Source organism: Anneissia japonica, unplaced genomic scaffold, assembly GCF_011630105.1.
Source record: "Anneissia japonica isolate Jap-2015-1 unplaced genomic scaffold, ASM1163010v1 scaffold685_len2926416_cov193, whole genome shotgun sequence".
Lineage (NCBI taxonomy): Eukaryota > Metazoa > Echinodermata > Crinoidea > Comatulida > Comatulidae > Anneissia > Anneissia japonica.
Window position 1 is genome coordinate 1619327 of NW_022692922.1, and position 23809 is coordinate 1643135.

Consider the following 23809-nt stretch of genomic DNA (forward strand, 5'->3'; position numbering starts at 1 on the left):
ATTTCCATCAAATAATAGTCTTTAAAGAAGACTACTTGCTGAATCTAAAAACACCAAAAACTAAATTTTGAATTTTTCTTACAAACCGTGGGTTTTGCCAGAGCCAGTTCACGAACATAACAAAGATAAACAGGATCTGATTCTCATAAACAACATTAAGTGATTGATTAAAAGCTATGCCTAGAAATGAATTGGAAAATAAAAGGAGAGGAAAGAGGAAAATAAATGTTTAGAAGCCATTATAGAAAGAAACACAGCTTTCTTCAGCTAAATGCAATAGATCCAGTCTAGTTAACCACACCCATGAAGAGAAAATTGGGTTGATTTTTCAACTTCAGGGATGGACAATCAAAAAGCAAATTCACAACACTGTATGCCCAATTTAAATCCTTATTTATTTATTTTGTTTGTATTTTATTTGTAATGTCTTCTTTTGTAGCTGTAAAGTCAGCTTAGCTACTCATTTGAATCACAGACTTGGCTTTTGCACCAGTGTGTTTCCCAAGAAGTAGTAGGTGGAATTACATCCAAGGTGGGCTTATATACCCGAGCATTTACGATACGCTCATTTATACTCTAATTATTTTGTTAATTATTACTAATCTTGAGTACAGTACAGTATAGTACTATGCGAGGTAAAATGTTGTAAACTACTTCAAAGCAAATAATGTGGAAGAAGGACAACTGACTCATAATTTAATATTGAACACTTGTTTAAACGGACCATTATTTACATCTTTGTATGTATCATTATGTATTAGGTAGAATAAATAACACGCACTGAATTTCACTGCGTGTGGGCGAGGAGCTTGTATCAATAAAATAATGTTATTACTCAACAGAAGGAGGCTTACAATAGCGCTGGATTTTTTGCTTGCTTTCCATTTTTTTATCTAAACTAATGCATATCCCACACCTAATTTTAATCCTTAGAATAGTATGAGTAATACATAATTGTAATGCAATAATGTTTAGATTAGAAAAATAGGTTGAAATTCAAGGATAAACATGCCTTTCTATGTATGTACTTTAAATGCTGAATCAGTACTCTTGTATGGTGCAACAATATGGACACTTACCAGTAAACTTGAAAACAAAAATAAATGGCACATACACTTATATGCTCAGAGCAACCCTCAATATTTAAACCAAAAAACTAGGCACATAAAAAATAAACAACTTTATGGAAAACTATAACCAGTTTTAACGCACTTCTGTAGTCATCATTACACAGAAACAAAATTGTTTGTTGTCCAGCTAGCTGAAGACTGTAAACCTCTTTCCAGATGACCTACTGGCTGCAATGACAGATCGTTATGGATGGCATACCAGAGTTACTGAAGTCTGAGCAAGCTCGACCAGATGATGGTGATGTATACAATGTATACATCATTCCAGCTACCATTCAGTAGAAGTGGTTATGTGCAAGAGTGGTTGGGATCTCTCTGCTCAAAGGAGTATCGGTACCTGGTGGACACGTAAATTGGGAAAACGGTTTGGGAAAGTGACTTCCACGCAGACTCTGAACCTCATCTGGAGTTTGAATCACACACTGACAATACTTGGCCAGCCATGCTTAGATATCTCAGCTTACACTGCTGATGGGCTGTGAATAGCCCCAGATCACAGCCCAAGAGAGAAAAAGAAGGTTGCAGTTGGAAGTAGTCACTTGAGGAAGAATTGGTAAAATGAGCTTTGCAAACACATTTAATTTTATTTTGCTGTGCGCTATGATATCCATCAGTACCTAATTCCTTGAGACAATTCATCACCGACACCACAAAGAGACACAAACTTCAATTCTGACCAAAACAAAGTTCGGAGAAAAACGTGTTTGAAGTGGACTTCACAAAAACTATAAATTTCACTATCAAGATATCAAAATTTTACATATTTTTTTAAAATGTTTAAAGATAAGGCATTAAACAATTCAAATGTCCAATTTACTTTTCTTTTCATAACTTTAATTCACCTGTTAATTACTGTGAAAATTTTGTGTTACAAGTGCATTTAATAACCAAATTTCTTGTCTTTGGTGCTGGCTATATTGAAATTCATAGCAGGCCTCCTACAGTTTATGGAATTTTTCAGTTTTCAAAAATTTTAATGTTACAAAAAACTCTTAAACTAACATAGAAAAAAAGAACATGTTGTAAGCCTTGTGAAATAAGTTCTAAATTTGCTAATTGAAGTGATTGCATGTTTTTTGCAGTCCCACAAAAGATATAGTCATTTAATTTTCTTTACAAAAACGCACAAATACAGTGAGTCACAACACTTTACTCAATTGTAGTTTGATAATGAACATTCCCATATGCCTGTTTTTTACAGAGAAAAAGGAATGTTTATACCAGTAAAAACTTGCCAGGTAATTTACCACCATACAGGCTGAAGTTATCAATGTTAATGTTCTAAATTGTTCGGTGGTTTTAAAATTGCCCAAGCCCACAGTGATGGCACACAAGCATGCTGTTTCTATCTTTAATATGATCATTGTAAAATGTTCAGTCAAAGACTGGTTGAAGTATAACATACTGTATTATACCCTTATCAGACTAGCATTGCATTGCGATAAGGTCGTAGCAATTGCTACACCCAATCGCAAAGTAAAATCGTGTGTGAAAGCTCACCAATAGTAGTCGATAAGTAATTGATATCGCAATTGTTACCCGTTAGGATTGAGTGCTACAATCTTTATTACACCGGGTTACCATGGAATCCGATCGCAACAAATCACAACAAATTCCACAGGCACGGTTTGGCTTAGGTCAGTCAACATAGGCCTAGCCACCGGAAGCCTACAGTAGGTTCTAGAATGTAAAGCTTTTCGTGTTGGTCTGGATGCGCTCACTGACTGGGATCGTGAGTAATCAGTTTTGGATTACCACTGATTACATCGCAACTGATCGCAGATATAGTCAGTTACTGATCGTCTGTAGTTATAAAGCTAGTTATACAAATTGCCCTCCCGAGAACAATTTACAGAGCGGGTAGTGCTATAACATCCTTTAAAATCAAGGCCAGCAAGATAATTTTATTTTCATTAATTATAAATATTGATTTTTAAAAATGTCATTCTAGCTAGCATTTATTTTATTAATCTGAATAACTATCAAACATAGAATATTATAAAAACATTAAAAACTGATATTGATATTGATTTTTGCCAACAATAATGTAAGCAATTAAAATCAAATCAAATCTAATTAATCTTTAATGATACATTAATTATAGATTTTTTCATAACTCTTTGATTTTATATGTAACTTTTTTTGCACATAAATCCTATTTCCCTTTTCCAATTCATATTTTAAATCTTTTAAACCTGAATCTACTTAATGCAATGTAATACAAGTCATATTAGCACTTTATATAATGGGCAAATAATCACACTAAAACAAAACAAAATGTGGTTTAAAGTGAATTGATGGAAATTCCCATAGAAATGGAATAATGGAGTCTAGACTCCTAATATGAGAAACAGAAGTTGCGAAGATATGGATGGAAACCCTTCCTACAGGAAGAATAGAGGATGCCATATGGAGACTATATTGTCGGATAACATTGACATTTTATGGTTGAAGATAGAGGCTGTTCCTACACTACAAAGGGAATGGAGGTTGCATAATAATTAATAACATTTAATATTTATTTAATATAGCAAACAATATCCAATTTAAAGGATCACAGGTGCATACATTTTGATTGTGGTTTGATCGGGATTTGTCCAAACTTTAATGAAATCTTCTATCTCGAAATTTTGTCAATCCTCCTAAATTCTCAATAACCTTAAAAAAACCACAAAAAAGCTATTAGTTGCATTTTGTGAGTCAAATCTACAAAATAGATGTGCATGCACAGAGCTTGCGAGTTTATGATACATAATTATATAAGCCAGGTCTAGTCTATAATAAACTATTTTACTCTAAGCATGAAAATAACTGTGCAGAATTGACATTCAACTGGCCTTGGACAATCTCTGCCTTACAACTACAGTAGAAATAATTTGACAAGTACGGCATAGGTAACAAAAGCGTTCAATAAAAATGGCCTCAGTATTTTCCTTTCTTTGTGTTTTTTCTAACCAATTTAACACAAATCAATTTTTTTTTCATATTCCTTTGCAAAAAATAGTAATTGACATTATTATGGATAATATTCTTACATTAAGTATAAAATAAAACTCTGGCATCATTTTATAGACTAACTTCAATTACGTATAAAACACGCTTTTGCCAGCAGTCTACGCTGGCTTCAGGTGCGGATATTAAAGGAGGAATTAAGGTTGCTATGCATAGAGTCTCTCATTAAGGAAGTCAACAAAATCCCAGCATTTGTATAATACTGCTTGTGATGACAACAGTTTTAGTACACATATCAACAGCACCACATGCAAATCAATTGCATCTGTAAATTGATATTAACAACATTGTATCTGGTGGCGGTTACGCGGAGTAGCTATTACCTCAATTACATCACCGCATTAACCGATTTACAACATAATGAAAATTAATAGAGCATAAAATAACATCACACTATCTGGATTAAGCCTATACTATGCCAGGACCTTCCAAGCATATATGAAATCTGGCCCAATTATATCAAAGGCAAAAATAAATAATTAAAATTAAATATAAAAAAGATGTGATTTTTGGTGAGGTACTGAAATAATAAATGTGAAGAATGGAAAAAAAAAATAGGCCTAACCTAAAAATAATCACTGAAACGTCAGAACTCAGAACCAAAAAACAATCCTCTAACCTACTACAATCCTTAAAATGTGAAGCTATGTTTACCATTAAAAAATTTAATTCAGCATTTAAGTACAATTTTTTTTACCTGTCTCTCATGTGAGGAACTGTTAACAAATAATAGTTCTTATTTTACAATTTAAATCAAATTCGATGGACAACATATATACAAGACTCATGAAATTGTTATTTTATATTTCATATTCTAAAGAGAGTCAGCAACAGAATTAAAGACAAGTGAGAAGACAGGAAATGACAAAACTATGGAATTCAGGAATAAGGGAAATATGAAATGGATAGAGGAAGTAATATTGGTTAATACAGACAACAGCAGGAAAAAATTCATAGGAGGAAAGTTGAAAGACCCCTAGAAGAAATGGTAAAACTAGTGAAAATAAAGTAAATCATTCCAGGATCACGCTATGAATGACTATTACTTTTGAAAAAAAATAAATTTATATTAACGTTATTGAATTGTTAAAAACACTTACAATCCTTGGACATGCCTACAGCAAGGCATTTTTTAAACCTGCAGTGCTGGCACCGGTTTCTATTAATTCTTTCTATTGGACAGTTACCAGCAAAGTGACATTTGTATTCAATCTTTTTCTGGATGCTACGACGGAAGAAGCCCTGTAAGAACAAAATACATATTAAAAAATTAATTAACCACTAAATAAGTTATACTGTTGTGAAATATACGATAGAACATTCGAAACACTAAATCAAAGATTATTAGGCAATCTACTGTACAGTAATGCTGGGAACTCACTGAGCCTGATGGCCGTCGCGATTCTATGAAGGACGCAACGCGACGACACATACACAACGAATCGTTTTTAATGACGATCCATTCAGGTGACCGACAATCAGCAAACAGCGTTACGTGGCTTGGTGCTCACAGGGAACGCAATTAGATTCGTGGTGCGATGTTAATACGACGCAGTGAAAACCCGGCTTAAAAGTTGCCAATATCTTTGATCAATTGGTTGGGGAACTATGCGCTGACATTTTTTTACACCAGTGTGGTGGTGTGTGGTTTGTTTTAATTATATTTTCAAATTTTCTAAAAAAAAACAAAAAAAAACTTGTGTTAGGTCAAATAAAATTAATTGCTATTTTCCCGTCCCCGCTCTCATCAAATTTTGGAGCCTCATGAAAAAAAAAATTCTATTTGCTATTTTTCCAAAAAAACATTCATTTTTCCATGGACAATAAAAATAATGACTATCTGATAGTACGATGTCAAGCGTAAGAAGAGGTGGAAACATAAATAGCAGAAATACATTACAAAGAATCATTTTACTTTTATTAAAAAACTATTTTTACTATTTACGAGCCTGTTTACCTCTAGTATGTAGGATAGTAAATAGTAAATACCCTCACCAAAAAATACTGTGAACATTACATAAATACATATTTTATGTAGGCTCATTAGATTAAAATTTGAGTACCCAATCACTCGCCCCATTTTAGGAAGATCACTTCCTACTACATAATACCATATGTTCGTACATTCCTATTTAAGAGTGGACCCTCTGCTTGGACGCCTTGTTGGTAATTTCCAGCAAGGTCGTCAGAGAAAAATCAAATCTCGAGTGCCGAAAGTGCAATTCAAGCATGCCTTTTAAGCTATCAAATTTTAAGGATTATAAACAGTGCTACTATATGTGCAAGGTGTAAATACTATTGCGATCGTATGGGTCTCTGTGGTGACGCCAGCTCTTTCTCGACACATGGCAGGATACCCCGACAAGGATTTAGTACCCCGATCTGGGAATCATAGCTGGCATAGTTTTCTTTTAAAGTATTTTTTTAAAATAAAGAATCCCACATTTAAAACAAAATTTATTTATATTTTAATACAAAAGTTCCCCGACAAATTAAATTTTTTTCTGATCGGGGGAGGGTTTGTGTTGGGGGCTAGGCTTTCCCGAGTGGGGATGTGGACACCCTGTCGGGGAACTTGGACCCCTCGTCTGGGAACGAGAGTAGGTATCTGTACTAACATTAATCTACCTATATTTATTAATATAGCAACGGCAAGTAGTGGCCATTTATATTACCACTATTACTGTCACCACTGCTATTTGCACATTTGGCTTCTTCGTGCCAAATGTACAACGTAATATAAATCAATATCTATGTGGCATATTAGAAGAAACAAATGCATACCAGGTAGAAACTACTGTCAAAATTGAATATCAAGATGGAAATTTATACATCATAACGAATTAAAGTAATTAGTAAAGTAATTATCTTTCTGTGTAAGTAATTCAGTATAGTGCCCATTTTGGGGCAGATACATTTCAAAGCAGTTAAATTCCATTAACATGTCAACACAAAGCAATCTTCACATCCTGCAAGCCAATAAAATTATACATTAATCATAATTAAATATTCGCAGAAAAATAAAGCTAGGAATTAGAGACAATAATAGGATCAAGGACGGGCCAATTTGAGGTACTAATGCTATGTTAAATTGTGTCTGTTTATAAACATGACCACAACTGACTGTGAAGCAGACGATACCATTCAAAGGCCAAATAAAATTAATTGTTACTTTCACGTCCGAAATTTGAAATTATTTTTTGGTGAGGGTATTTACTATTTGCTTTTTACTATCCTATATACTAATGGAAAACAGGCCCGTAAATAGTAAAAATAGTCTTTTTTTATAAAGGAAGTAAATTGAATCTTTGGATAAATGTATTTCTGCCATTTATGTTCCCACCTTTTCTTTGGCTTGACATCATTCTTTCAAATAGTCATTATTTTTATTGTCCATGAAAAAATTAATGATATTTTTTTAAAAACAGCAAATAGCAAATTCTTTTCATGAGGCTGCAAAATTTGATGAGGACGGGGACATCAAACTAGCAATTAATTTTATTTGGAAAAAAATGATCATTTATTGCAAAAACAAGTGTCATTATCCTTTTCTTACAGATCGCGAATCTATCTGAATAGCATCCCCAATGATCAAAAGTGAGATTCTGTATTCCAACTGCATATTCAGGAGCTGCTTAAACAAATGGAATATTATATCTCTACTGAAAACGATAGATATTTCACGATTTAAAAAAGTTTTATGTCAATTTATTGGTTGAATTGTTTTCTTTCTTAGCTAATGAAACATTTCATAGTGTTTTTTGAGACTTTTAAATATACAGAAATTTGAATTGTTTTTGTAGGTAAAAAAGATCGTTCGTATTGCAAATCGAGTTTGTAAAATCGAGAGTTCGTAATTGGGATGTTTATAATTAGGAGATGTTACTGTATAATTATTTGTAACCAAACAAATATTTGTACATTATATTAACTATTATAAAATATAATTATAAATTATCATTATTATTATTTCTTTTATTACTATTATTACAGTAATACTATTGCTATTACAGTAGAACCTTGTTTTTACGTACCCCAGTTATACGAACCCTCGGTTTTACGTACGCCTCGTATCGACGATGACGTCATCAAAACCCCGAAAATATTCAAAACAAACGACCCTTTTCAGAGCAACCATAAATAAAAAGACTATAACAATAAACTATAACAATAAACAAACTATAATGCAACGTATTTTCATTAAACAGCAACGTTGATTGAGTCTAATACTGGGTTGCTATAATCTAAAACCAAGTGAACTGAGTGAGATGAACAACTACCGATGGTGCTCAAAATAATTGCTTTCCTCCTTAGCTTCGTGTGGCAAACCATGGAAAAACTAATTTTCTACACGAAGCTGAGTAGGCAGTTCCGTACACGAACGCTAATTGGTTGGCTCGCCGAGTGCAGTGCACATGGTTTTGCTGTTTCACGTACACGAACATTAATTGGTTGGCTCGACCAGTGCACATGGGTTTAGTTTGTCTCAACAGGCCCAGACAACACCACAGCTCTGTTGTTTAGAATAGGCATGAAGGGGAATTCCCAAGTTATACCTTTGTCGTATAGGTAATCTTACAATATTTTCACGTTCTTTTGTTAAATAAAAGACATAAAGTGATGAATTAATACACTAGACACATGGTTTTATTTCAACACGTTATTATGACATCGTAAAGTGATTTTATTCGTAGGACTAGAAGCTAGGTCTAGCCTAGCTAGGTAACATTGTTGGTTCATACATACGTATATTGAGCGTTACGTAAGTATTAGGTCAAAGGTTACCACAAATTTAACCCAACCTCTATTTTATGAATCCCCCGATTTACGTAGCGCCCTCCGGTCCCGTACCGTACGTAAAATCGAGGTTCTACTATACTATTATTATGCAGATATAATTCTCCAGAAAACGACTGAAGCATCTCAATAGAAACGTTGAGACATTCTCAACAAACGACAGTTCTTTTCAGAACTATCTTTGTGGTGTACCGTAACATTAATATATTATTACTTTGCCATGCAAACCTTCAAACAATATTACTATTATTGTTAATATATATTGTCAACAACAATATTAACATGCTTGTGCATGTATTGCTGATCAAACAGTTATAGTTTATAAGCAATTCAGATGACCAGATGATTGAAACTATATATTCGAATATCAATATTGTTATTTCTAATAATATTATCAGTTACTATTATTGGAAGAAAAGATCAATCAAGCATTTATCCAAACTTTGGTAACTACAGACAGTAAATTAAATGCTATGTGAAACATAGAAAAATTTAACTCATATTAATTGTACACCAGTTGGAAAATTTATCTGATAGTAAACATCTGGCATGGACAATTAATATACCATCATTTATACCACATGGTAGAATGCAAATATTATCTAAACGGTAGTATGCTAAGTAAATATTGGTCGATATTAGTTTTTTTTTCTAAGGCTGAAAGCTGTTCGCTGTACAAACAGCATTAATGTAAATTTAGAATCACTTTTAAGGTACAGTATATGAATACAGCATATCATAGTTCCTCTGGTTTAAATTAAATTGATTCAGGTGGTTTATTGGGATTTAGTATAATAATAATTTTACTTTTAATTGGCGTAAATATTTGTTTTGTTTTGTGTGCCTTTTTGATGGTAAAAATTTATACTTTTAAATTATTTGTAATCGATTTTGTACGTAATGTAAATACGGTGATGTTAGCCATTGGATTTTTACTGTATATGATTTATTTGCAACTAACTAACTAAAACTAAACCTATCCGAGCCACTGGGGCCCATAGGGTTGCAGCTTATCCCCAGTTTCTGTAGTGAAGTGAATGAGAGTTGTACTCCCACTGGATCAGACACTAGTCCGTCGCAGGTTAGTCCCCAGCAGTTTGCTGGTACCCATTGATACAGCTGGGTGGACTTATGCAATGTAGCTAAAGTGCCTTTCCCAAGGACACAAGCAAATCTCCACAGCGGAGACTCAAAACTCCGACCTTACAATTGAAAGCCCAAACCTCAACTGCTGCGCCAAACTGCCACTATTGATGTATTTGCAATAGAAGATATATTATTTTAGTCTCCCACCCCTCGAACACAAAAATAGGCCAATGTTGGGGAGGGTAATGGGGGAGTTCAATGAAAATGGTAATTTTTCTGCTTCCATTCCTAATTCAAAGGCAATCACTGTTTTTTTTTTTTTTTTTTTCCTAATAAATATAAACCTATTTAAAATGTGACTTCTTTTCAAATGATATTCTATATTCTTCAAGATACAAGTCTAACTCCAATTAAAGACCATTTTTGTGGATGGGATTTCTATGGTCTTCAGCAGCTTTGGTCTCCAATTAGATAAATGAAAGACATTTTGGTAAATTGGGACCATAGAAAAGTTGTCTTTAATTGGAGGGGCTCTTTCATTAGAGAAAGACCTGTAGCTAATTACAGAATGCCGGTATTAATATAGTAAATAACGCTCATTAAACTAAGGCCAAATAAAAACAAATATTTGTTACTTATTTAGGATTTAATATGACATTTATGTGGAAGCACTCCATATTTGATATAAATGCTATTTTTCGATGAGTTTCGAAAAAAATACTTCACTAACAATGTATTGGAAGACATTATTACAGCTGCACATCCTTTTGCATGTTCAATGGAAGGCAAAGACTACACTAGCCCTAACAAAACAATCTGATGGGGAAAAAATCAGAATAAATTGTAAGAGCATTTATATACAATGGATGAGATGCAACTATGTCGACAGAATATACGGAATAAATTAGGTACTATTAAATTTTCTGTGTCAATTGATAATAGACCCTAATGAACAAGAAAAATAGGGGTGAGTATAGAAAAGCTAGGGAAACAGTTTTGACTCCCCACCCCCACACCATGGGTATCATTATGTGTCAAATTCAAAAAATGTAAAATAAACTTATTTGAACCAGCTTTTGTGACCTTTCTGTGATCTATCACCCTAACCTGCTTCTTATTATTATTGTTGAAGTTGTTGACACATATTGCTTTGCAACTGGAAAGAATTAAACAATTGTATACAAAGAAATTGCTTTGTTCTTGTCTGCTAAGTGGAATGTTTTCACATTTTTAAACACAATGTAAAGGTTACTAAAGGTAAACCTAAGTCAGATGACAGGATGCAAATACACAATCTTATTTTAAACACTTTGCCATATTTATCATTCTTATTAATATATATATCTGATTTTAAATGCAAGTGACAACTAAATTGTGGAAATAAATTTTAGTATTGAGTAAGAATCTTTTTAATTACATCCCCATCCACTTACCTACTTGATGTCCTTTGTAAATATATCGAGTTAACACCACATCGCATGTGGCCACAGATCTTTTATATTTTCAGCTGTCACTCCTTCAGTGAACATTTGCAGAATCACCCTCAGTTGCTATTTTCAATACCAACCTTAAAACACACCTTTTCAATATCTAAACATCCACAGCACCCTTGATTTTTATTTCAGAATAATATTGCCATTTTATAAAAATAATAATTACAGTAGAAACCCTCATTTACGGACCCCAATTTAACCAATTCCAGATTTTATGACCGTAAAATCATGTCATTGTGGTCATAAATAAAGTTCCTATTTCATGTACAAAACACACACGCGTGTCAAGTATCAATTGTTAATCTACCATTTCTACCCACAATTTCTTTTTCATTTTATTATTCATAAATTTTAATGTAGGCTTAGTACAATTCGTATTGTAAACAAAAAAAAACAAAAAAAACAAGTTCAAGTGCTGTCTACAGCCAACCAGTATTTTTACTTGACACCGTGGAAAGTGCTGTGACGTTACTCGTCCTGTTGCAACGACCATGGGGCGGTGTTTCTTCGTAAGCTAGAAAATAAATCATATTTTATTACCTGTACGAGAAAAAAGTTTGTATACACTTTGACAAGTGTACATTATTACAATTGGCATTTTGAATTGAGCGCAATTTTGGCTCCAATCCAACACATCCAAGTTCAGGCCTAGCGTAGCCCAGCCTAGCAATCGGTAGCGCAAAAACATAGGAATTTCATACAATTCCCGATTTTACGTACGAATGATTCTTACAATCGCCTCTTGGCCTCTCCCATACATAAATGAGGGTTTCTACTGTGTTATTATTTTATTTTCATCCTACTGACATCGGAATCACAAGGTGCCTTATGGCACCAAACTTGTTAGAAGTGGGATAAATCAAAGTAGGACTGGGGCAGTTCTAGATATTTTTAAAAGGTAGGATCCAGAAAAAAAAAAAAAGGCACTCCTTTGTAGATGACAAAACCTTAAACGACTTGTGGAACATCGAGTAGAAACTGGGAGAGGATGTCTCCTCCCAATGGCTGGGTGAATATTTTATTTATTTTCTATTTTTCAAACTTATAATTTTCAAGTTAAACAGTGATGTTAGACTTCATCTATACAATTTACACCAGAATTAAAGTGACATAATAAAAAAATTGACAATAAATGCACACATATAAATAGCAAACTCGATTGTAACAAGCCCTGGAAATATATAGCCTAGCAACTGTGATGCCAACGCAGGTACAGCTTTTTATCTTAATTTGAAATGTTCAACATCCATTTATTTTTTTTAAACAGGAATAAAATGCAATAGGAGAAATGGGTGACATTTCTCATGTTGTGATCTCGAGTGATTAGGTGACATCTTTTAATCTTATGGTTTGGTGACATTTCTCATGTTATGATCAAGTTGGTAATGTTCCTTTAAACGTTTGGTTTGACACCTTGGAAGAGAGTCCTACTTATAGAAATAATTGCTAAATAGGTCTTGTCAGCTGGTATGTTGGATTCATGGGGTAATCCTGGATGATGTTTAGTCAATGTAACCATCAATTTTGTAACCTAAGCTTTGGAAACATTCATGAACTTGTAGGCCTCCAACATTATTTCAAAATTTGAATTACAGGCAGACAGGTTTTTAAAAGCAGCCCAAGGCAACATTAGGCCTATAGATCTCTATGCCACAGGCAGTGGAAGCAAAGTATTAAGCTTTTCTAGATTCACACGATAACAATTAAATTATATACAGGAATAAAATGAGTTGGAATCGTTCCAAAGAATTTTTTTCACACTGATGGCAGGGGCGGATTTAGGATTTCTGAAATGTGGGGGCCACGTCCAGTTTCTCAGAATAGTGCTAAGTACACTAGTGTGGGGATCCTATGCTTAGAAATATGCGTTCAGTTTAAAATATTGTAAGGCCAAATAAAAGCACTACTAGTTTTTATTCCCTTTATTTTACGAAAATCTGGCTAACTCACATCAGTAAAATTCCTCTCTTGATCATTTGTGGTTTTGGATGTATTATTGGTAGTAAAGTGAGAAAGTAGCTGTTTCCCATCGACAATTTTGGATTTACCATCTCGGAGTAAAAAAAAGTGCCCTTATTCTCCTTTTTTCAAAATATTAGGACGAGAAACTACTTTTTTTTTTACTTGGCCTAACATTTTTGGATTTGTATTCATTTTTGTATTTTGTAAAAACTGGATGGAAAAATTGTGCTTAAAAATTTAAAGAGAAATTTGATGATCATTTTCAAGTTATTGTGTAATCATAATTAATGGTGACATCTTCATCTTCATATTGTAGTTACAGATGAATAGGGCCTAAAAACATTAGCAATTCTAATGTTTTATATTTATTACTGTAGAACCCCTCCTTTGGGACACCCACTATTATTAAGGGGACATCCCTAAGGGACACTTTTTTTTGGTCAAAAAATTAATTAAAGTATATCTTTTAACACTATCGAACAAACCCGTATTCAGAGATACCCTATTAAGGTGGCGTTTTATTTGTCTTTTTAATACTGTAGGGGGTTCTACTGTATTAATATTTGCAATAAAATATGTCTTTTTCCAATGCTGTGCTGTATCTCTAATTTGTAGTTCTACTGTGGCTATACATGTTATCAAATTTCCGTTAACTAGTTTTTAAATTAGCGTAACTACATTGGATAAAGGTGTCAACACTAATAGAAGCTCCTTAACAAGAGTTAATTTACTTGTTTCCACAGCTATGATTGAGTATCCAAGTTTTGAGTTTGACTTGTTACTAGGGGTTGATTGTATTTGTGAGGTTGGGAAAAGGCTAAACTCTGGTTAAACCACTCCAGCCAACCTCATTTTGACAAAAGTTGCAGGGGGTAAAAGTTTCTAGTTAGACATGAATCTTGATTAAAACTTGATGTAACCTTGTTCAAGTTCAAAATATACTTCTACACTTTGTCTATAACAATTTTGTTGCTGTTTATAAATTAACATGTTTTACAATGTCATATTGAACTAAGTTAAGTAAGTATTAAAAAGCATTTAATAATATTTAATTACTACTTCTGGCAGGTTTTTGGTGGTTTATGTACTTTGTTGGGAGATCTCATAGATTGTTCATAAAACATGTTGGTCTCAATAAAGAACTTGGTGCAGTTTTTATAAAAAGTGTGGGTTGGGGGTTGTCTCCCATATATACCCATTTCACTTAGTGTTACGATTGTCTACACAATGCTAATAATATATATATATCTGTGATGTGTTAGTGAAAGGAGATTGTCACTGTAAAAGTGATTGGCAATCCTTGGCCTACATCCCTAAATATTTAAGTTAAATCTAATAAGATCTAAGCTCTACCCCAGTGCCATGGGCCTAGCTGATTGGACCTTGTACAGTTCTCCCTCCAGTTGTGTTTTCATAGCCCAGGTTCATTGACTTGTTGACAAAAGTACATGCTTAATGCAATCTATAAGCAAGGTCTATTCTATTGAATTCTAGTTTATTACTTCTGCATAATTACTTGGTATATCCACTTCATAATTGGAATACACTGCACTGTGAGAACTGCTAAAATTTTTATTAACATGTACAGTAATCAATTTAGCTTTGATAGAGTCTTAACATTCAGAATGAAGCTAATCTCTTTCAAATAGTTCATATAATGGAAATTGATTAAAAGATATTCCAATGCTAACTCGAAAAGTTTAATCATATTGGTTGGATTGAAATGTCATTGTATGGGACATGTATAGAAGCTATACATTTGCCCTACAAAAACACAATACAACAACTGGGTGGAAGATACAAAAACATTGCCATGGGGAAGAACGTAGTTATACCAACATTATGCGGTACTATACCAGGAAGGACATAACAGGTCAATGTATGTAGGATTAGTAGGACCAAGGAGGTATTATAGTATATTTGTTACCTCCTTTTGTAGGTCCAGGATGTGGGTTCTGAGAACTGAAGGCAATGCCCACAGGCACATATTACATCTTAATACCAGAAGATAATATTTATATAGTATTAATATTATTCCCATATTTCTATAGAACTATCTGCAATAAATTCCATTTCTAATTAAGTGTTTTTGAAAGCAAGGCTCCCGAGGAAAAAATATTTTGATATGTTGTGCAATTGATTTTCTCTACGACACAAAATGCATGTTTGACGGAAAACTTGGGAACGGTTACCATTCCAAAGTTTTCCGTCCAACATGCTTTTTGTGTCTTATGAAAGATCGGTTGACAATATATTAAAAAAGGTTTTTACTCTAAAACCTGAATTCAAAACTAATAGACATAAAAAATAATATAATGCGACAGAAATTTTAAATCATATTACATATTAAGAGTCAGTTTGCATGTTTGTTCTACAAATAAAATTTATCTTTGCTTCAAAAATGTTTGTGAATGTTAGGCACGATTTGGCAAAATTCCTACTACTGCAAGGACATGGCTCTCCAGGTACCCCCGCCAGACTGCTACTTATAGTGCCACATAATGCTTCTTAATGTCATAACATACCTATTGTTGCAGCTTGCTTTTTTTACACACAGACCAACCACTTACTGATCAACATAACAGTGTGTGATTGTCATGTACAGGAAATAATAAATATTGCATTTCTGCACTACGACTGAATACCTATACTGTAATATTGAATTGTCTGTTAATATGCTTGACAACTAAGAATTTTTCTCAAGCCATAATTCTTATTAGTATGTACATAAAGTGTGCATTCATTCGTTTCATTTATTCCTTATAACAACAGCTAAACATAAAACGATTCACATAGAAAAGACAGGGAGACAGGAAATCTAAAACTAGAACTAATAAATAATCCTAGATTTGTGTTAAATCTATATTTACTTATGAAAGAGAATTAGAGAATAAAAAAAAATAAATAAGAAAAATGGGGTGGTCTCTACGTTGGGTTAGATTTGTGCTAAAAATTAAAGGTTGTTAATTTAGTTCTTTGAAAAAGTGGTCTCGAATTAGAGGAGAGTCTTGGAATTAGAATGGTCCTCAATTTGATGGTGCACTCTTCAAAATGGGAAGAGCTGAGTGACTTAAATAGTGCCGTTTCTTTTTTGTTTTTTTTTACAATTTCTGCAAACTACACTGAACTTTTTCTGAATAAATCACCTGAACTGTAGAGTGTGATAGAAGGTTTGTGACAATAACATAGCTATGACTATAGTATGGCAAGGCTATATCCCTCCGGTAAAATTCAAATTATCTACACTAACAAGGAATCTAGAGATAAATTAATCATAGTAGGAGATAGAAGCATCTTAAGGATTGATGTTTGTAAACTATTTCAAAAAATATTAAAAAGTGGTTGAATATTATTTTCATCTGAATTAGATTTGCAATTATATATGAATAATAATGAAAGATATTTTCTCTATGTTAATAATTAAATATCAATTGATAAAAAAAATCATTCTAGCTAGTCTATAGTAATAAGATATCATAGTGATGATGATTGTTCTGAGCATTTAATATAATAATAGTGTATACTTGTATAGTGTCGGTAACCATAACCCGAAATGCGAAATCCAAAATATACTTTTCACTGGCAACTGAATTTCATAAATACAAAGGGGAGATGATAGTAAATTATATTTAAATAATGAATACAGTAAGTTATATTTAAATGATAGTAAATTACATTTACTTTATTTATTTATTTATTTATTGCCTTTTCACTGCATGCACTTTCAGCACCTGTGTACTGTTTTTCAAAGTGGTGCAGTTGCATAAATAAATATTGAAAACAATACAAATAACATACACATTTGATTTAAATCATGAATATAGTAAATTATATTTAAATGATGAATATACTAAATTATATATAAATAAGGAATATAGTAAATTCTATTTAAATGATGAATATACTGGATTATATTTAAATGATGAATATATTACATATAAATAATGAATATACTAAATTATATATGAATGACCAATACAGAAAATTATATTTAATTAAATGAAAATAGTGAATTTAATATATTTAAATGATGAATATAGTAAATTTTATTTAAATGATGAATAGGAAATTATATTTTAAATGATGAATATATAGTAAAATACATTTACATAATGAATATATTAAATATTTAAATGATAAATGTAGTAAATTTTAAGCGATGAATATTGCAAATTATACATTAAAATAATGAATATAGTAACTTATTAAATGATAAATATAAAAAATTATATATTTTTAATAATGAATATCTGATTGAATTGCTTTCAATCTTCTCGATTGCAATTAATAGTCTGAATCTTGAATACTATCTAGTTTTAAATGTATATGTTCTATTTATTGATGAGTCTCAACCTCTTGAATACCAGTACAATGTACAGAAAAAGAATAATAATATAATATAAAGATTTTATATACCTACAGAAAAAAAAAATCATTTACAATAAATTTCCTAAATGGCCATCACATTATTATCACTTCCTGTCATTTGGCTTTAACCTTGAGGATGATTCTTCCCCTTTAAGACAGTATGCTTAAAGTGTCTACTTCTATAGATTTCATCTGCATCTGTACTTGAGCCTTCATTATTTACTGATAAGTCAAGGCTTTACTGTATACTACATGAACAACATCATAATTATTTGCATCTGCTTTTCCTTACTTACGCTATAAAGCTATCCCATACTCCTTTTCTTCATTCATCTGTTCAAGGTCACATCATCTCATTATGCACTTTCTTAAAAGCGGATTACATGTTATTTTAAAATGTTTTTTTAAATAAAACTTTATGAATCTTGAAGTTCAAATATAAATTTAAGGGACTGTTCTTGCTAAAACTACTATTAAATTATATAAAAAAAACTTAAGATTTATTTCAAGCAACTGTTAATTTTGTTCCAATTGAAACTTAAATCTGTGCTACCATCCCTCCAAAACTTATAAGGGCCCCTTAATGTTTCTGAGGATAGGTAGCTATATCCACCAATAATGGAAAAACACCGCAAAAATTAAGTTGACTGCCGAGAATTGATCGATTTTTCAATCAAATAAATAAAATTATTAAATTTTCCTTTTAGGTCACACTTATGACGTTTTCAATTTTAACTTTTAACATTGAAATCTAGTAACTAGGCCTAGGTTGTTCCTAGAGAATACCCAATTGTTCTTCAGCAACCCACGGTCCATTGGCCTTGAGAAATGTTATTTTTGTCATCGTTTTCCTCAATAGTTGTTTTGTCATGCAACGATCGTGCAAGCAACTGTGCTTTAAATAAAGATTCGATGGAAAAACATTGCGAATAAACATCATAGTTAATTCACTTATGCAGTAATATGGTTACATAACCAAATCATGGTATCCCCTACCTATTATGAGGCTTTTGAAATCATGTAAATTAGTCGACTTTCCTCTGTTTTAATATACAATGGGTTAGTTTGTCCTTATCTGTAGTATAACAAATATTCTGTTCATAAGAATAATTATATAACATCATTTCTTTTTTAAATTATGATTTGAAAAGTATTTTAAACAACCAAGACGCATATTAAGCGCAGCTCGACTTTACTCCTGTCTCTTATACACATCTAGATGTGTATAAGAGACAGGTATGAAGAAGGACCTCTGCTTTGATGACCAAACACCCTTGCTCCAGGTGTCAAAGGCCTACCACCATAAGAATGCAATTTTGAGCTGGTGAATCATGGTTAACCATTGTCAAGGGTGCAATTTTGAGCTGGTGAATCATGGTTAACCAGTCTTCTGCAGATTATTAATTATGTATTCATAGACCAAAAATCAACGATAATTGTTAATTATCCAAAACATCAGACGATCCAACCCCTAGACCTAAAAATCGAGGGACGGAAGAATTTGCAGGTGAAGGGCGCCCCCAAACACACTAATTAGTGAAAAGTGCCCTAAACATCAAAATATTCTGATAGCATTAACATCTTTTGTGGTTTATAAATGTATGATTTTCATTCATGTGGACTAGTAATTTGACCTATTTTATCCTGCAAATCCCATGTTTTTTAACTGGCGGTATGTTAAATGAGGCAAATCTAGGCCTACGTCTTGTGTAGGAACATAGCCCGAGTCTTACTCAATGGACGTTTTGTAAACAGAAAATAATAAAACACGATGATAATGATGATGAGTTTGTAAACACATAGTGACAGATGCACAAACATCTGTACTGTAACAAAAGAAATTTTCAACTCTCTTCAAATCATAGATTAATCAAGAAAATGAAAATATGAATATTTCATGGGGTTGTAGTTGCTGGTAGTATTTGCATGATCAGTAAAAAATTCAACTATTCTGTGCATGTTATCTTAGGCTTTAGCTTGGCTGCGAATAAGACCGCTTAAGTTTGAGTTCCGCAATATTTTTTTATTACAAAAATCAACCCTTCAATTTCACGATTTTTAAACATACTTCAAAAGTTATTGGCTTATAATCTAGAAAACGCGGTACTGTTATAATACATACGAATTCAAGATGTTCATGGTGATCATGTTTCACTGAACAGTGATAGTTCTCAATTTGAATACTCCAAAAATTGTGATTTTTCCAATTCACAAACACACCTTAATCACGCACATGAGAGTTAATCGGACACGTGCTGCAGCTGGACAATTGCATGTGGCATGAAGCATGAAGCATTGAGCTTGGAATATGTAAATCTAAGGTACTGTTAGAGAACCCTCTCAACATTCAATGCACCTACTGAACACTAAGTATTTAACACTTAAATCATTCTATAATGAAAAAGATAAAAACATGTCATTTTTTAAAAATGTCTATTTCCATTCTGCTTTAATAAGATATTGAAACTAACATAGACCAGCACAAAAAAAAAATTCTTGTTAATGTTAATAACCATGATGTTTTGATTTTATAATATTGATCTTAATTTGATGGAAGCATTAGCTAAACAAAAACAATTCAAACATTTTAAGAAAACATCACAAAATCATCACAAGGATACTGCTAACTTAAATGGTTAAGACATCAATTTAGACGTCTTTAAGCTAGGCATATACAGCCCAGTGGTGGTAGGCCTAAGCGATTCCATGGAAAATGCGATAAGGCACGAACAACGGATCATTTTTATGGACAATCAGCTCAATCTGCCATCGATAAGCGGCAAGAGACGTTGTGTCATCGAGCTTTTAAAGAGGGCAAAGATGGATTTAATTCGTACATTTTCAATCCATTTGAACCAATTTCGTTATACTTATTATAAACATTATAACATTTTATACAGTTAACATATCTTTAATGCTAAAATGCAATTTAAATTTTATATAATTTTGGACAATAATCAGATCCTTCTTTTGAATCATGCATTACATACCACATAAGATTGTGTATTACATAATACCATGGCAAAATCTAAGAGCTCAATCACACTTATTAGGCTGGCCTAGGGTCAGCCCAGGGCCGCCTTAAATACGGCCGATTCAGGGCCGACTTGAATTTTCCCGTTCACAGTTATTTTTTAAGTCGGCCCAGGGCCGCCTTACGAACGTTCACACTTCTCTTTTGGGCCGGTTCGATAAATTAGAGGACAGGAAGTTTGTGGATATCGCATTACATGATGGCGAATAGTAAATCCCAACCAAGAATAAACACATGGAATTCGCGCAAAACATGAACCATAATTTCAATTAATTATTGTCCTTATACATTTTCGATTTTTTAAGCGTAGCATTTTGCTTCATGATTATGGCGACGATAATTATTATAACAACCAAGACGCATATTAAGCGCAGCTCGACTTTACTCTGTGCAAAACCAGACTCGGGGTCACGTGAGTAGCTTCACGAACGCAAGGAAGACGTTCAACAGAAAGAATGATACCGCTATACAATGTTATGATTTTAGAATATAAACTTGTGAAATTAATGTGTGCTATACAAAAAACAGTTCTCTTGAGCTTGTATATATATATATATATATTTTTTACTGCAATTCAACTGTAGAAAAGAAAGTCGCAGCATACGTCCTCTGCCAAACTGCCCATAAGGTTCGTATCACATGGTATTTCCCGGTTCTATTATTATGTTTACAACGTGGTGCGTGATGTTGCATGCTTATGCTTCGCACAGAGGCTGTGAGTAGTAATGAGTTAGACAAGGAAACCTTTTATATAACAAATTTTATTCAACAACTATAGTTCAACTGAATACAAAAACATTACTCTACAGTTTCCTTAACAATATATTTCTCAATGGGTTTTTTTTTTTCGTGCAAGTCAGCTCTGAAGTTGGGTCGGCCCAGGTCCCACATTGTGGGACCTGGGCCGACTTAAAAGTCTGAATAAATTTAGGTCAGCTCAGGTTCGGCTTAACATTTATTGATTGTTCACATTTAAAAAAATTACAAACCTGGGCCGGACCTGAGCCGACGTAACTCTTAAGTGTGAATGGGCTCAAAGTGTCTGTATAACATTTGGCCTTATAGCTCAGCTGGCAGAGTATCCGAAATTGAAATCTGAATGTTTAAATCCTGACTGGGACAATACATTTTTCCAAAAAAAAAATTATTAGCAATACATTCCTACAACAATCCTTTTATAGTCTTGTATCTTATAAAACAATAAATTTAAAATCTAAAACTGTAGCTACTGTCATGTTTTATGTTTTGGTTTTGAATTTTAACATATATTTTTTTTCTTTTTGAGAAAAATGTAATAAGTTATTATTTGCCTTTAGGGTAGAAAGGCTATTTGGATCAAATATTATAAAATTTCATTCAGAATTCAAGGTGTGTCTCATCATTAAGTGCAAATGCTATAATATCAACATACTTAAGTACTTCCTCTTTCTTTTCCAAGGTTATATTTATTGTTAAGCCCCTTAGCTTTACTGATAGATCATTCTCCAGTGCTGCTAACCATATTTTCTTAGCACCTGGTTTTTAGTCTAGATTATATCACTACTCTTAAGCCACCTCAATTCTTGAAAATAGATGTACCAGATTCTATCACAATTCTTCGGCCTAAATTGGGAATTTACGCGAACAGGTGCAATTGTAATGTTTTACTTTAGGCAAGCATTTGTATTTGTACAACCTTCCTGTTCTTTTTCTCACCTTGACAAAACTATACTCATTCCAAGTTCAATACCAGTAGTACTAAATACATAACAATGCTTTAAAGAAATAATATATTATGTTGACATACTGGACATGCCACCATGAAGTTTACAATTACAATCAGCATATACACTATTATTCATTATTGCATATTCCCTTTTGTCTTTCTCACTATACGGTATGCTGACAAATATTCAAGTTTGTCTCTTTCACCTGACGTAGTTAGCCAGAGCTAGTGAAGCTGTTTTGTATTATTTAAATACATGGCATTAGCCAAAGTAAGTCCACTTCATTTACAAACATCTCATTTACATTTTTAAAAATTATACAAACAATTCTAAAATACTCTGGTCAGGTATCTTGTGTTTTCATATTTTTGTCTAGTATGCTACAGTATCAGTACATGTCCGGAGAAGTAAGTTTCATTTACTTTGTATCTGACAATAAATTAAATTTCTTGGGGGGGGGGGGACAAGGAATTAATATTATATATTGTAAAATTATTATGTTAAATACTGTCTGAAAGAAGTATTCTTTCTTCTATACATTGACATAGATTATCTAACCCAGTGCATCCAAAACTGTTGGTCGGGGTCCAAAAATGGGCCTTCAATATCGTTGGTCACAAAATATAAAAATAATCACCTTTATTCTGTTTGTACAAAGAAAAAAAAAACCAACACCATAAGTGAAAATTTAGAATGATATCTATGCCTAACATTGCTTATCATTATTGTTTTTAATCAATAAATGACTGCAGAAATTTGTTTTTTCATTAACCTAGTATTGTTAAGTATGATGTAGGAAAGTTGCAAGCACGCTATGTGCAGCTGTGAGCATGCAACATCTGCCGATCACAACAGGGATATAGGCCTGGGGGAGTGTGTGTGTAAAATGAGAGTAGAACTAAATCCAAGAATGTGGAAATAAATCTCTATTCCTATAAAAAAAAAAAAGTAATGGTAGGTTTTTAGTATTTTAACTTACTTTGGTGGAACTAATTTGCTGCCATGGGTGAGGGGATTGCACCCATTCATAAAACAAGCTTGTTAGTAAAATAAAAATCGTATGAGTATATCATTGTAAGAGTCGTCTTGTCTAGTCTATCCTAGACCAAAATATGAAGCAATTTGCAGTCATGCACAGTAGGCACAAAACACCTAACAGAATCCATAGTAGGCCTACTACTCTGCATGTATATCTAATTTAGTTCTTTTTAGATAATAGAA

At 32.7% G+C, this 23809-nt stretch overlaps 1 protein-coding gene across 3 annotated transcripts in view; it reads right to left on the reverse strand.

The window, feature by feature from the left end:
* Positions 1-23809, reverse strand: part of LOC117100517 (nuclear receptor subfamily 1 group D member 1-like) — a 71711-nt gene that overhangs the window by 16213 nt on the left and 31689 nt on the right. For all 3 annotated transcript variants that reach the window (XM_033240256.1, XM_033240258.1, XM_033240257.1), the window contains exon 3: positions 5243-5384. In XM_033240256.1, the coding sequence (XP_033096147.1) occupies positions 5243-5384 (142 nt within the window). The remainder of the gene's footprint in view (positions 1-5242; positions 5385-23809) is intronic.